Raw genomic sequence first — 16,248 nt, forward strand, 5'->3', positions numbered from 1 at the left:
GCCATTGCCTATCCACCGTCATCCCTTTTAGTAAAGTTCCCCAATCTATCATAGCCAACTCGCACCTCATAGTTTCGTAATTTCCTTTATTTAGATTCAGGACCCTAGTTTCGGATTCAACTACTTCACTCAGCCTCAGTTTCGGACATGCCTGTAAGTGTTTTTCGCTGTGTGGCCGAAAGCAGATGCCAGGTTCTCCCTTCAACAGATGTGCCCCTAAGTATTAATGACCTTACCCGACGGGAATCAGCAGCGTAGGCCCATGAAATTGTGGGTCTACAAATCTGCTGTCGGAACAAGCACCTTTTGTTGTGCAATCTGAATGCAAGGGGCTGGTCCCACGTGGCTGCACGTCTCTGAATCAGGTCTTTATATGTCGCAATGCACCTCAACAGGCCTCACCTGTCAACAAATCTAGGTAGGAACAGGAGTAGGCCATTCAGCCCCTCGAGCTTGTTCCGCTGTTCAATTAGATCGTGGCTGATGTGTATCTTAACTCCATCTACCCGCCATGGTTCCGTAACCCTCGATACCCTTACCTAACAAAAACCTATCAATCTCAGTGCTGAAATTTTCAATTGATCCCCAGCCGCAACAGCTTTTTAGGGGAGAGAGTTCTAGATTTCCACTACCACTAACCTTGTCTGGTAAGCTGCTAGAATAATGAAACATAACTGTAAAGAAAAAGCATGGCGAAGCCAAGGTCAAAATGTTTTGATTCTGGAGCCTCCCAGGGTTAGTGCCGCCCGTCCTTATACTTCTATGCAAATTCCAGTCAGCAGCATCCACCAATAAAACTGGAACCATTTTCATCCCGGATAGAGTCCCTACACCTGTGCACTTAGTTCTGCTCCAGTTAAGACAGCATGGCACGCATACCTTCCTGAACTTCTCCATCTGCTTGTATGTGTCGGGATCCAGCTCCTGAGAGACGTCCTTCATCCAGAGCAGCGCCCCCCTGTATTCCGTTCGAGACTGTTCCATCCGATTCACGGTGAGCAGGGTGTCGGAGACCGCCCGCCGCCGAAACGTTTCCACCTCCTGCTCCAGTCGGAAGAGTGGAATACGCAACGCTAGTCTGGGATGGGCAAAGGGGAGAAGCGGGTGAGCTGTGCATCTCCAGTGCTGTCACTAAACTTATTTAGCATACTGGTATACAGGGTATGGGGGAAAAAAGGGATCACACTAAAAACCAAGACACTTTACCGCTTTGTATGATGCCCTTAATTCACCAGTTCACATCACTCCCACCAGCAGTGAGACCTGCAACCACTGATACTTCGCTCTAGCTCTCCAGGCATAACCCAAGTCTGGAAGGAATCTATAATTGTACTGTTGGGTGTTTCTCCGTTCACAGTGTGGAAATTTAAAGACGCTTCACTAAAATCATAGTGAGAACCATTCAACACAATGCACTGTTTTCTGCACTGATGTCCCTATTATCAAACTTGCAACCATTTGCAGTACCAGTGTTAAACTGACCCTCTCCCTGCAAATCACTACATCTAATTAGCTTTAGATGCCCACTGGGAAAACAGATTTCCTCAGGAGCAAAGTGACTAGAGTGACTTTGGGCTGGAATGCTTACTCGAAGGTGGAGTCCGCTAATTCAGTATCGTCTGGGAATCCTACCATAGTCTGTATGGCTTGGCACTGCACCAGGTAGTCCTTTACCTACTAGGACACTGGGGGAGTTTGAAGCTCAGTTCTTGAATTGAACCACACGTCTTACATCCAATCCATTCACAAAAACAAACTGCGTGCACTGTACCATTATTAGACTTAAAACCAAGTGAAGTGAGCAAATGCATATTAATGATTTATTTTATTTATCAACACCAAGCCTACACGAGATAAAAGGTAGACAACAAATGAGGCAGCAAGACACAGCGAGTACGAAGGTGGGCCTGAGCCCCGGTAGGTGGGAGTACCTTTGTTTTGCAGAACTACACAGGGCCTTACTGGTAGCATTCATCATCCTCCCAGCTGGGGTTTTATCCTGCTCACTCTGTGCCTTGAGGAACATGCCCAACTCATTCTCCTCCTGGGATAGAGCTGCAACATACAAATCAGGCAGCAGTTATCATTAAAATCACAAAAAGCACTGTTGAGATACATTATCAGCCAGATGTCTCCCTAAAGAAAAAATTCTAATTCAGACATCAAGATAACAGCTTGCGTTTATATGGCTCCTTTAATGTAGCAAAGGAGCTTTACAGAGACGTAAGGAAAAAAGGACGAGGAGCCAAAGAAGACAATAGTGCATGACCAAAAACTAAGTTGAAGAGGTGGGTTTTAAGGTGAGTCTTAAAGGAGGAGAGGGAAGTGGGGAGACGGAGGGGTTTAAATAAGGGAATTTTAGAACCTGGGTGTACTTGGCTGAAGGCATGGCCGCCAATGGTTAGCCAAGGTGGGGGGGGGGGGGGCGCGGACAAGAAGCCAGAGTCAGAGGGGGAGGTTGTAGGGCTGGAGGAGGTTATAGAGATAGGGAGGGACAAAGCCATGAAGGGATTTGAACACAAGGCTGAGGTGTCGGTGGGCAGGGAGCCAATGTAGGTTGGCGATGGGTGAGTGGGACTTGGTGCGGGATAGGATACGGGCAAAGTTTTAGAGGAGGATGCAAGGTGGGAGGGCCGGTGAGGAGAGCATTGAAAGAGTCAAATCTGGAGATGACAAAGGCAATAATGAGGGGTTTCGGCAGCAGATGAGCTGAGGCAGGGGTGGAGACAGGTGAAGTTAGGGAGGTGGAAGTAGACGGCCTTTGTAATGGCGAGAACATAGGGTCAGAAACTCCATGCGCGGGGTCGAATTGTCCAGATGCTTTCACATGAGCCAATGCTTCAGCCAAGTCACTTCATAATAAGAGAGGATTCAAAGCTGATGATCTCCAACGCTGCCCAGAGCCCTTGTACACTCTGAGCAGAGGCACCGAGTGACAACGCAAAGATCTGAGCACCAGTCAAGGAACTTCAGCCCAAGATCAGAGGTTCTAGTGTCGGCAAACATTCACCTATATATTAAATAGAACTTTGGATGCTCATGATGTGCTAGCACATCAGCCTTTACTGTGGGCACCTAGGTTTGAATACAGCCAGGGATCAAAGTCTCCTCTTTTGTTGACTATGAAGGCCCTAATATGAAATGAGCCTACACAGGCTTAACCCAATTTCTTTGAGGTATGGATACAAGCACAATTTGCACATATCAGCAAACTTCCTCAGAAAGGCCGCAAGATGGCTGGTGTGGGAGATGGAAATACCCGACTGGTTCTGAGTTGCAGCAGAGGAGAGAGGCCTTCACTCTCCAATTCACCAACCTACACCTGACCTGGGAGTGCTTGACACAGGAACTGGCTGCCTGAAATGGACACCATTCTGTTCTCTTAATTACTGGCGCGAGACTACTAGTCTGGAGATGGGGGTTTCGACATCTTAATGCATGCACATTATACTGGAGACCGCATCTTGTTAATCCAATGCAAGACAATGTTTTTAAAACAAATGTTTTTAAAAGCTTTTTTGTTTAATGAATGTTGTGCTCCTCAAGATGAGGGATGTTGTTGGTAAAGAATAGAACAAGTCATTTCAGGCACTCACTGCCAGCAGCAAGCACTCCCAGATCAGGTACAGCACAGTTAGATTCAGAGTAAAAGCTCCTTCTGCTCTGTGCCAAGAATCTGCCACAGCTCCAGTCCGAGCGCGCCCTTTTAGACATTTTTCCACCTCTCACCAGCCACTCTATGGCGTTCCTGAGCCAGATTGCCAATTCAATGCCAACTAGTCCTGAATTAAAGGCAGTTTTGTGCTGTGGGCACCAGGAACTAGACTCAGACTGCTGAAACTCATTTCACGTAGAACCCTTCTAGCCAGCAGACACAGGAGGCTTTCATTCCATCAGTCTGGCCTGGATTTGAACCTCGGTCCCAAAGGCCAGTCTCTAACTCACTGCGTCCCATCAGACCACCTTCTTTAGGTTAATTTCACTGCAGTCTGTTTGACTGCACTCATTTTGGATATGGCGGAGTGACACTAGGAGTTTGGTAACTAGCTCATGCTGACATGGACATAAATTCATCATAAATATTTTTGTTGTGTAGGAACAGTCTCTTATAGTGCGCCATACATTGGTACAAAACATGCAAACAGCTCCACCTACAGGCACAAACTGTCTCAACACTTCAACAGCAGAACCAAGCACAGAATCATTTGCTTTTTATGACTGTCAATTAAAATACAATTAGCTACACTTGCATCAAAGGCAAAGAGCGTCAATGAGCAAGGGTGTGGCATGTGTTGCACTATTAGGTGATTAAGCAACCACAGTATTCCGATTCCCGTAGCATCATTGTATTGTTACTGGGATTTCAGCAAACCATAATTGTTGGTGTGTGAAATTTTCATATGTCCACTTGAACTGGACAAGTCTTTCCAAACTTGGGCTGTGTCTGGTAAAAGCATTTTGTACTGAATGGCACTAGGGTGAAGTACTGGTTGGTACAGGTACCACGTGGGAAAATGTGAACTTGTCCACTTTGGCAGGAGGAATGGAAAAGCAGTATATTATTTAAATGGAGAGAGATTGCAGAACTCTGAGGTACAGAGGGATCTGGGTGTCCTAGTACATGAATCACAAAAAGTTAGTATGCAGGTACAGCAAGTGATTAGGAAGGCAAATGGAATGTTGTTATTTATTGCAAGGGGAATGGAATATAAAAGTAGAGATGTTTTGCTACAGTTATACAGGGCATTGGTGAGACCACATCTAGAATACTGTGTGCAGTTTTGGTCATCTTATTTAAGAAAGGACATAATTGCTTTAGAGGCGGTTCAGAGAAGGTTCACTCAACTGATTCCTGGGATGAGGGGGTTATCTTATGAGGAAAGGTTGGACAAGTTGGGCCTGTATACATTGGAGTTTAGAAGAATGAGAGGTGATCTTATTGAAACATATAAGATCCTGAGGGGACTAGAAGGGGTAGATGCTGAGAGGATGTTTCCCCTTGTGGGAGAGACTAGAACTAGGGGCCACAGTTTAAAAATAAGGGGTCTCCCATTTAAGACAGAGATGAGGAGAAACTTTGTCTCCGAGGGACGTGAGTCTGTGGAACTCCCTTCCCCAGAGAGCGGTGGAGGCAGGGTCATTGAATATTTTTAAGGCTGAGTTAGATAGATTCCTGATTAACAAGGGAGTCAAAGGTTATGGTAGGTAGACGGGAAAGTAGGGTTGAGGTCACAATCAGATCAAACATGATCTTATCAAATGGAAGAGCAGGCTCGAGGGGCCAAATGGCCCACTCCTGCTCTTAATTCGTATGTTCGTGTGGTCACTGCTGGTGGCAGCAACGGGAGCAATTTAAGGTGATGAATGAAGAGCATCAGAGAAGGTGATCTTACAACATTAAAAAGTGTGATTTTCCTAAAAGCGTGTTAATTTGAAAATTCCAAATATACCTAGTGACAATACTGGTAACTGTGCTGTACGCAAATCTGATTCAGCCATGCTGACACCATTGCAATAACAAATATAACACCTAAAATCTCTTATCTATCTTTAGTTTATCTGCTGGGCAACAACCTATAATTAAAAATAAGCTGACGTTAACAGCACATCCTGACTAACTGTGTGTTCAGTGCCTTTAAACACCAGGCCTTCCTCCTCTTCCCAATCGTCCTGGGGGAGGGATGAGGTGGTAACTTGGCTCCATACACATCTCTCTTTCTGAATTAGGTCTTTCTGAGCTGGATCCTGTACCAGCATGAATGGAGTTTGGGTGTTCTACCGGCCTGAATCCCTTTCCAGCGATTTAAAAGCTCAGTTTACAGCAAGACGGATATGTGGAAAAATCCCAGCTGGACGGAAAGCACTGAAAACAGGGATCGTGTGTGCCACTGATCAGAAAAAGTCCACAGCTTCGTGCCAGGCCCACTGCCCCATGAAAGTTGAGTCAGACTGGATTGAAAAGTCTAATGGACACAAAGATAACGGTGCTGACTGGGGACGGTTTCAACATTTAAAAAACTACGTGTGTGTGTGTGTCGCGGGATCAGGCTCACCTCCGACATCCCCCATGGTCAGATGATCTCTGAAAATTCACTGGCTAGGCTCACACGTGAACAATGACCACTTGGGTGAGGTACCGGGGGAAGAATGAAAACACTAAACTTCTCCTTTAACATGTTACTGTAAGCCTGAGGAGAGCCACAGCGCTAAACGTTTCATTTCACCTTGATGCATAATTATTAGTGACTGAATTCAATTTGGGCTCTCATTTTTTTTTTAAAAAGTATGTAATCTGGGTTGAAGAGGGTCGAACCACACAGTGCAGCACATTTCCTCAGACAGGTGACTAAGCAACAATAATTAATACTTATTGGTGCCTGTTGTCAGCTTGAAGCCAAATTGCCCTTACGGTCCACCATATACTGCAGTTAGTTATTCTCCTTTGCTTTTGCTCTTCCTTTTTTCTGCTAATTTTCTTTTCCTCTCCTCCTCTCTCAGATATGTTGACTCCAAGGACATTCCCCAAATGGCCATTCTTCATATGTGAGCCTAGACAGTGTCAGCAAGCTATTCGGCCACAGGGGAATCATAACTGAGCTCCATCCTGTCCTCACCAAAGTTAGATACAGTTTCCTACAGATATCACTGGCCTCGCCCCTCCCTATCTCTGTAACCTCCTCCAGCCCTACAACCCTCCGAGATCTCTGCGCTTCTCCAATTCTCGCCTCTTGCACATCCCCGATTTTATTCGCTCCTCCATTGGCGGCCTTGCCTTCAGGTGCCTAGGCCCCAAGCTCTGGAATTCCCTCCCTAAACCTCTCCACCTTTAATACACTCCTTAAAACCTAGCTCTTTGACCTGTCCTAATGGGCCCGATGTTACCAGGGCTGCGGGTTCTCGGCTGGGGGGCTATCAGGCGCGTGGGTAACGTGCCCGGCGAAATCAGTCAGCTCCCCGCGCGATCGCAGCCCAATTGGTTCCACTTACCTTGTCTTCCGGGTTCCCCACTGCTGGTCTGCGCGTCGGGCGGGCTGCGCATGCGCAGTGAGATCTGTCAGCTGGAGGAGCTCTATTTAAAGGGGCAGTCCTCCACTGACAGATGCTGCAACAAACAGAAAAAAATCACAGCATGGAGCAGCCCAGGAGGAAGGCTGCTCCCAGTTTAATGATGCCTCACCCCAGGTATCATTAGATGGGGTGAGGAGGAGGGGGAGGACAGAGATCTTCCCCCCAGCGGGCGGGAGGAAGCGGCCTGCCTCTGCCACCAAGAAGGCCTGGCTCGAGGTGGCAGAGGAGCTCACCTGCACCACCAACATATCGCCCACCTGCATACAGTGCAGGAGGCGCTCCAATGACCTCAGTAGGTCAGCCACTGTGAGTACACTTACTCATTCCCCTACACTCCGTCTGCCACATCACCGCCCCCACCCCACATCTCCTTCTGCACTGCCAACACTACTCTGTCACATCACCCCTCATACCCACTCAAAGCTCATCCTCATCTCACCTGCACTTACTCACCTCGCCAGTACTCATCCCGCCACTACCACTCAACCCAATCCTCATACAATCTCATGGCTTTTTTCCATACTCGCCCTCTCGTGCATCTCTTTCACGGCCAGCCTCACTCAACCTGCCACTACCTGTGCTGCAGCCACAGGGCATGCATCACATATGTGCAATGGGCAGCGTAAGGCAAACGTGTCGTGAGCATGAAGAGGATGCACAAGGGTGTTTGAGGGTTTGTCATGGTTGTTACTTATATTGAATTTCTGACCAACTCACATTACATATTATATTGGCACCACTACTGCCATGTCTTCGCGAATCTTGTCTGGTTTGTGAAATAATGCCCTTTCCTGAGGATCACTATGAAGACCCACAACTGATGACACCCATTGTGTCACTGCAGAGTGGGTGTAGGTGTATTTGCAGGGCTCTTTTGTGCAGACGGCTGAGAGACGTCGGCGATGTCCCCGGTGGCACCCTGGAAGGATGCGGAGGAGAAGTTGTTGAGGGCAGTGGTGACTTTGACAGCGACAGGTAAGAAGATGGTGCTCGGGCCAGCCAGGAGCAGCTCGGCATGAAGGAGGCTGCAGATGTCCACGACTACATGTCGAGTGACTCTGAGCCTCCGTGTGCACTGCTGCTCAGAGAGGTCCAGGAAGCTGAGCCTCGGTCTGTGGACCCTGTGGCAAGGGTAGTGCCCTCTGCGACGCATCTCTCTCTGCGGTAGCCCTCCCTCCTGCTGTACAGGTGGATGTGTCACAGCACTCTGTTGTGGAGCTCCACATGTCAGAGGTGGACGGCATGGATGGCGAGGCTGGTGATGCTGTTCGCCCTCCAAGCAGGTCATGACTGCAGCTACGGCGGACCCCCATCCGGAAGATGTACATCTGAGGGGGTCCGCAAGGTAGGTACATGTCTCTGGACCCCGGTTTAAGTGTGCAAGTTGGTGACTTTGACTGTCAGGAGGAGGGTGGTGGAGGCCAAACTTTGTCCCAAGTGACAGAGTGGCCTCCTGCAATGAGTGAGGGTCTCCCCAACCCCCCCCCACCTGTCAAATGGACCTTTGCAGCGGCCACAGGCTGACAGCTGCAACACGTCCATTTGAACTGGGAGTGTTTCCCCCAGTGTGGGAAACAGTCCCAGTTTGCTCTAAAATCCCACCCCTCCTCACACAATCCCTTAATCAGGTCAGTTAATGACCTGAACAAGCGAAATAAATGTCTTCAAGTGGCATCCCGCTGGCTTTAATTGCCTGCGGGATTCCCACCAGCGGGGGCTGCGCGCGCACGCCGGCGCGTCAGTGGGGAACCCGGAAGTGCGCGGGTTCGAGGCGGGCTCCGGTCCCGCTCCGGGATTTCCCGATTTTCAGGGCCCCCTTGCCAGGAACGCACCAGATAGCGGGTGCTAAAATGCTGCCCAATGTCTCCTTATGTGGCTCGGTGCCAAATTTTGTTTGATAATTGCTCCTGTGAAGTGCCTTGGGATGTTTTACTACATAAAAGGTGCTACATAAATGCAAGTTGTTGTTGCTGCTGCTGCAATAAGGAGTGGGAACCCTGGACAATTTTCCACTTTCTTTCCCAGGAGCAGAGACCGACAGCAAGTGCTCCAACCACCACCCCAGTACAGATTAGCTATCTTAGCACAGGCCAGAGAAGCGAGCCTGGAACCTCTGGTCAGCATGGCTCAGCTACTCACTGCCTTTATCGGCTGAGGCAATGGGGAAACCACTTACGTACTCTGTTCAGGGCTTGGCACGAGCCTCCACCTTGTCTATGAAGCAAGGGAGATTCACTATGGTGGCACAAACCACATTTGCCAACCTTCTACCCTTCTCAGTACAAGTACCTAACCAGTAATTTAGCACCGTGCTTAAAACGAGTCTGAAATTTAATCACCCCATTTTGAAACTGATGGTGAACTCCGTAATTGAATTGCAGATGAAAAGAAAGATATTCAATCATTGCCCATTTTAATGTTGCAGGAACTGGTCTCAGACGAGTCGGCTGGAAGCCCAGCAAACCCGCATTCCAAATAGTGATCAGACTAAACGGCTAGTACAAGATTTTCCTAACTCAGTTGGCATCCAGGATGGGGAAGAATACCAACCCTGTCCAGGCCAATATTTATCCCTCAACCAATATCACTAAAAACAGATTATTTGGTAAATTATTTCATTCCAATTTGTAAGAACTTGCTGTGCGAAAATTGGTTGCCGCGTTTCCTACATTACAACAGTGACTACACTTCAAAAGTGCTTCATTGGCTGTAAAGCACTTTGGGGCATTGAGGTTGAGAAAAGCACAATGGAGCCGTTTACTGATGATCCCACAGCCAACCAGCTCTTGCAACTGGTTTTGTCAACCTTACAGAAAAGAAGCATGTGGTTACTTACCGTTGAGTCTCTGCTGATATTTTTCAATCGCTTTCAGAAGCTCCATGCATGATGTCTGTATTATACGGTAAACCTGGAACAGTCACATTAGAATTGTGTGAGATATTAGTGCAGGGAGGGACAGGAAAGCAACAGCCCTTTTGATTCCAGCCCAGGCTTATCAGCTAAAAGTCTCCTGTGTTAATCAATTAAAAGGGTCCTAAGTCAAATGAACCTGAGCAGTCTTAACAGTTTCAAATAAGTGCGAGTCCACAGCACAAAACAGTCCATAGTTCACCGTTAATTGACAATCTCATTCAAAGACCATAGGAACAGCTTGTGTGGGAAATGTTCAGCTATCCATTGCATGAAATTGGCTTCCTCAATCTTTGAAAGTTCAACTTCCACACACAACAAAACCATCTTAAACATTACATTTCTGCTCCCAATGTCACAAAAATGTCAGCAGCCCCAACTGGGAGGCAAGTCACCTTTTATTTACATCATTAAATTCACAGACAACTATTTGAGGATATGGCCACTGTGAACTTTACCCTGGACTATCCCTTTAAAATCATTCGCAAGTCTACCAATTGTGCATTAGGGTACAGTGTCATCGGACGAGCTTGCTTCAGTTCTTCAAAGGATTACTTTTCATGCTGGAATTTCTATTTGTAAACTCCTTGGCATTTATAAAGCTTGCCATGTGTGAATAAAATACACTTTTACAGACAACAACATAACAAACTGCAAATGTCATAGCATTTGATTTATCTCTGTGTAGTTGTTTATTAGCAGGGTGAGGGATACTCTCCGTGTAACAGCATGGAGTGTCTTAGTCTTCAACCCACAAACATTGTCCTCAATTCTGAGAATGGATCCTTCACATCCCAAGAATCCCTACGATTCCACTTGTAAGTACAGACGCCAATTGCTGCCTCTCAGAGGCAGATGGCCAGGCAAACGCCACAGAGTCCTGATAACACTGCAAGACTTCATCACATGAATACCTCAGAATGTAAACTGCTACACCATTTTTCACTTCATTCTCATCTAAATGAGTTTAAAACCCTCCAGAAGGAAGCTTGGGGAGAACAGAGAGCAATGGGAAATGATGTGAACTGTGGAGGACAGTGACCAGTTATATGAAGGCCAGTCACATGAAACATGCCAGATACCCAAAAATGGTCATCAGACCCTGGTGTACACTGCAGGGGTACTGGTAACTGTGGCCACATTGCACAGAAGTCCAACCATAAGAATGAAAGTTATTACTGGGATCCCTATTGCACTAAAATCTAACCTCCTCCTGGGCTCCTACTGAAGATCTTACTAGACCCTCTATGGTTTGACTAATTGACATACAGGCTATATGCACTCCAATGATGTGGCACCAGATGATGCTGCCTTTGTGACTTCCTTGGGTCCAGATGCTTTGAAAGACTGTCTAATCCAAGAGATTAACAAAGGCTGAACGAAGGGTGATTTGGTCGGACATGGACTGCCTTCAGGAGACAGATGGCTAGCTCTCTGGTCCATTCCTATCCCTCACACCGGAACCAACTCGGAAGAAACAATCTCTGGAAAAGACAATGCCATCCAACCAATCCATCTCTATCCGAAACTTCACTGCTCTTCCTTCTCCTGACAGAACATTCACAGCTGTGAGATTTTATTTGTACATCAGAGGGCAAGTCAGCCACACCAGTATGGGCATCTCCAAATAACTAAGTTCAAGGGTAACCCTGTTAGAAGCCAGGGAATGGGTCCCTTACTCACTCCCTGGATTGAGTATTGGCACTGGTACAGGGACAGGCAACAGCTACAGGATAATACAGTATTCCATAGGAACAGGAGTAGGCCATTCAGCCCCTCGAGCCTGTTCCTCCAAAATGAAAAAGCAAATAAACACAGAAACTCAGGAATAATAAATTCTGAGGCTGCATTTACATTACAACTATAGTATTAGCAAGAGACCGTTTTGTTTTGCACCGAACCCAAGACATTATAGTGGAAACCCAGAGTCAAGACTCGACCTGGCTGTGGAGTGAAGCAGACAGAGACTCCTGGGAAGCGGGGGCCTTGACTCTCAATTTACACTACAGCTTCTCAGCCTCAGCACAAAGCGAGGCCACTTCGCGCCAACTCTACAGTTGTATTGTAAATGCAGTCTAAGGCTTCCACTGCGACATAACCGGTCGATTTTAATCCCAAACATGTTACATGGGAAGTTATCCAGGGCAGCGCTAATGCCAGTCTGTAGCCAGTAGCAACAACACATAATTTCTTTTACGTTCCCCAGCCTTTCATGGTTAACTGCAGGCCATCTGCCAAGAGTCAGGACACACTCCCTATATTACCTTTGTGCACTGTGCAATCACAGCTAATTACCAGGCCTCAACCATAAATGAGAATTAAAAAGCACAGGCAGCTGTTACAAGCCCAATAAATGGCAGGCAAGATTAAAATGAATGAAAAGCTGAACGCTCTGATTTTCGGTGATGCGACTAAACAATCGTAGGAGCCGCTGGGTGTCAGGCAACAGAATTATAGTGCTCTCCATCAATTACAAGTAAACTGAAACACATATTTTTAAAACTACAGCTGAACATTTCCACTGTGACCTGACATGACTCACATATGCGTTCCCTGTAGAACGCCTTCCACTAGAGCTGGTGTCAATGCCAGTGGAATGCTCTGGAGTCTTCTTTTATTTCCCTCCCCATCCCCCAATTTTTCTCCCCTCCTGTCCAGAGAGCACTGAACCGGGCCAGGGTACGGTCCTACGGGCACCAGTAGCTCTCCAGTAAAGTATCCAAATGGTCATTCTTCACATAAGCTACTGGTGAGGCTCGTCGAGCTATTCCACTGTGCAGGGCATCGCAGAAGAGCCCCGTCCTCTCCTCGCCAGACATCCACCCACACATAATGTCCAGCAAGAGTCACTGGATAGTAATCAGGAGTGGGAACTTTGGTTACCTAGCCCAGGGGCACTAAGGCAAATTGTGGCATCCCTACAGCTGCCCTGAGATCAGCTAAGAACAGACTGGGGAATGAACCTAGGGGCTTCCATAAATCACACTTCAAAATACTTCATCGGCTGTGAGGTGCTTTGGGACATTCAGAGGCTGCGAAAGGCGCTATGTAAATGCAAGCTCTTTCATGAGAAGGGATGTCCAAACACATCCTCTTACCGTTATTAACCTGAGCTGGATTGCGGCCAGGCAAAACACACAGAGGCCTTATAGATAAAATGCAGTCACGTCTGAACTTGGGGGTTTGTGACTCTCTGTAGGTTGCACTATGCTCGTGGTTTGAGTTGCTGAGTGACATCTTTTAAGCCCATTCAGACCAGAAGGCCCAGGTTCATCCCCCAGTCTGTACTTAGTCAGGGTTTACTGTGTGCAGCTTTCGTCTCCATATTACTAAAAGGATACTGAAGCACAGGAGAGAGTGCAGAAAAGATTTACAAGGATGTTACTAGAAGGATGCAACTATCAGGAAAGACTGAGCAGACTGGGGCTCTTTTCTCTGAGAAAGAGACTGAAAGGAGATCTGATCGAGGTCTTTAAAATTATGAAGGGGTTCGATAGGGTGGATGTGGAGAAACTGTTTTTGTGGGGTCAGTTCAGAACAAATGGGCACAAATACAAGACAATTACTAACAGATCAAATAAAGAATTTACATCAAAACTACAGCACAGAAACAGGCCATTCGGCCCAACTGGTCTATGCTAGCGTTTATGCTCCACACAAGCCTCCTCTACTTCATCTAACCCTATCAGCATACTCTTCTATTCCTATCTTCCTTGTGTTCATCTAGCTTCCCCTTAAAGGCATCTATGCTATTCACCTCAACTACTCCTCGTGGTAGCGAGTTCCACATTCTCACCACTCTCTGGGTAAAGAAGTTTCTCCTGAATTCCTTATTGGATTTATTAATAACTATTTTATATTTATGAGCTCTAGTTTTGGACTCCCGACAAGTGGAAACATTTAGGAGGCGTGTGAGAATGTGGAGGTCGTTGTCACATGGAGTGGTTGAAGCAGATAGAGTTGATGCATTTAAGGGGAGGCTCGCTGCATACATGAGGGGCAAGGGAATAGGGGGATAAGGGGCAGGGTCGGAAGAGGCTTGTGTGGAATATAAACACTGGCATAGACCAGTTGAGCCGAATGGCCTGTTTCTGTGCTGTAGATTCTGTGTAATTCTATGTAGAAGTTCCTACAATTGAGCTCAGTGCCCATGGGCTAGGTGGAGGAAAGAAATCAGCCTGCGTTCCCAAATTCATTGCACACAAGACCCTTACAGCCAGCAGACAGGAGACTTTGGTCTGGGCTGTGAAACCCAGGTCCCATGTGAAAAGCCAGTGTAAAACCCAATGCGCCATCCAGTTAAAGAAAGACTTGCATTTATACAGCGCCTTTCGAGACCTCAGGACGTCCCAAAGCGCTTTACAGCCAATGAAGTACTTTTGAAATGTAGTCACTGTTGCAATGTAGGAAATGCAGAAAATTTGTGCACAGCAAAGTTCCACAAATAGTAATGTGATAATCTGCTTTAATTATGTTGGTTGAGGGATAAATATTGACCAGGACACCGGGGAGAACTTGGCCTTCTTCGAAATGGTGCTGTGGGATCTTTTAAAGTCCACGAGAGGGCACACTCGGTTTAATATCTCATCGGAAAGACGGCATCTCCGATAGTGCAGCACTCCCCCAGTACTGCACTGGAGTGTCAGCATAGGTTTTGTGTTCAAGTCCCTGGAGTGGGACTTGAACCCACAACCTTCTGACTCACAGGCAAGAGTGCTAGCCACAGCTGACTCTAAGGTCTGCTACCTCTCAAAAAATAAATATTTGAAGACTGGGCGGTGCAGTGACTGATTGTGTGACGGTCTCTCTCTCTCGAGATATGAAATAAGTATGGTAAAATATTAACCCAGTTCCTATTGGGTGTAGGCTCATGAGGTAAAACTGCTCACAGAGTGATAATCCCAGTTAGAAAGGCCACAAGGATGGAACATAAGTAGGCCATTCAGCCCCTCAAGCCTATTCAATTAGATCGTAGCTGATATGTATCTTAACTCCATCTACCCACCTTGATTCCATAACCCTTGATATCCTTGCCTAACAAAAAATCAATCTTAAATCAATTGAAATTTTCAATTGACCCTCAGCCTCAACAGCTTTATGGGGGAAGAGAGTTCCACATTTCCACTACCCTTTGTGTGAAGAAGTGCTTTCGAACATCACCCCTGAACGGCCGAGCTCTAATTTTATAATGTCCCCTTGTTCTGGACTCTCCCACCAGAGGAAATAGTTTCTCTCTATCTATCCTATCAAATCCTTTAATCATCTTAAACACCTCAATTAGATCACCCCTTAATCTTCTCTACTCAAGGGAATACAAGCCCAGTCTATGCAACCTGTCCCCATAATTTAACCCTTTTAGCCCAGTATCATTCTGGTGAATCTGCACTGCGCCCTCTCCAAGGCCAATAAATCCTTCCTGAGGTGCGGTGCCCAGAACTGAATGCAGTATCTCCAGATGGGGTCTAACCAGAGCTCTGTACAGCTGTAACATAACTTCCACCCCTTTGTATTCCAGCCCTCTCGAGATAAAGGCCAACATTCCATTAGCCTTTTTAATTATTTTTTGTACCTCTCCATCAGCTTTTGGTGATTTCTGTACTTGGACTCCTAAATCTCTCTGCTCATCCACAGTTCCTAGCTTTACGCCATTTAGAAAATACTCTGATTTATCCTTCTAGGGCCCAAACTGGATAGCCTCACACTTCCCTACACTGAACTCAATCTGCCTCAGTTTTGCCCACTCACTTAATCTATCAATGGCTCTTTGCAACTCTCTGCTCCTATCTGCACTATTTACTGTGCCACCTAACTTAGTGTCATCAGCAAACTTGGATATACAGCTCTCTATTCCTCCATCTAAGTCATTTATAAATATAGTGAAAAGTTGAGGCCCCAGTACAGATCCCTGGGGGACACCACTAGTCACATCCTGCCAATTTGAGTACATACCCATTACCCTACTCTCTGTCTCCTACCTCCTCACCAATTCCCTATCCAAGCCAATAGATTGACTCCAATTCCATGCGCTTTCACTTTTATTAACAGTCTCTTATGTAGAAGCTTATTGAATGCCTTCTTTAAGTGTGTGTGATATATATATATATAAAATATGTATGTATGAAAACATTCCCATATCTACCACATTAACGACCTCCTCAAAAAATCCAACTCGGTTCATTAGACATGACTTCCCCTTTACAAATCCATGCTGGCTCTCTCTGATCAGTTCATGTTTGTCCAAGTGCTCAGTCACTCTGATTCTACAGATT

General features: G+C 46.5%; 1 protein-coding gene across 2 annotated transcripts in view; it reads right to left on the reverse strand.

The window, feature by feature from the left end:
* Window positions 1-16,248, reverse strand: part of LOC137310662 (islet cell autoantigen 1-like) — an 89,556-nt gene that overhangs the window by 50,198 nt on the left and 23,110 nt on the right. For both annotated transcript variants that reach the window (XM_067978364.1, XM_067978365.1), the window contains exons 4-6: window positions 9,905-9,977; window positions 1,932-2,055; window positions 880-1,078 (exon numbers count right to left, since the gene is read on the reverse strand). In XM_067978364.1, coding sequence (XP_067834465.1) covers window positions 880-1,078; window positions 1,932-2,055; window positions 9,905-9,977 — 396 coding nt within the window. The remainder of the gene's footprint in view (window positions 1-879; window positions 1,079-1,931; window positions 2,056-9,904; window positions 9,978-16,248) is intronic.

The sequence above is a fragment of the Heptranchias perlo genome, unplaced genomic scaffold (assembly GCF_035084215.1).
Source record: "Heptranchias perlo isolate sHepPer1 unplaced genomic scaffold, sHepPer1.hap1 HAP1_SCAFFOLD_268, whole genome shotgun sequence".
Lineage (NCBI taxonomy): Eukaryota > Metazoa > Chordata > Chondrichthyes > Hexanchiformes > Hexanchidae > Heptranchias > Heptranchias perlo.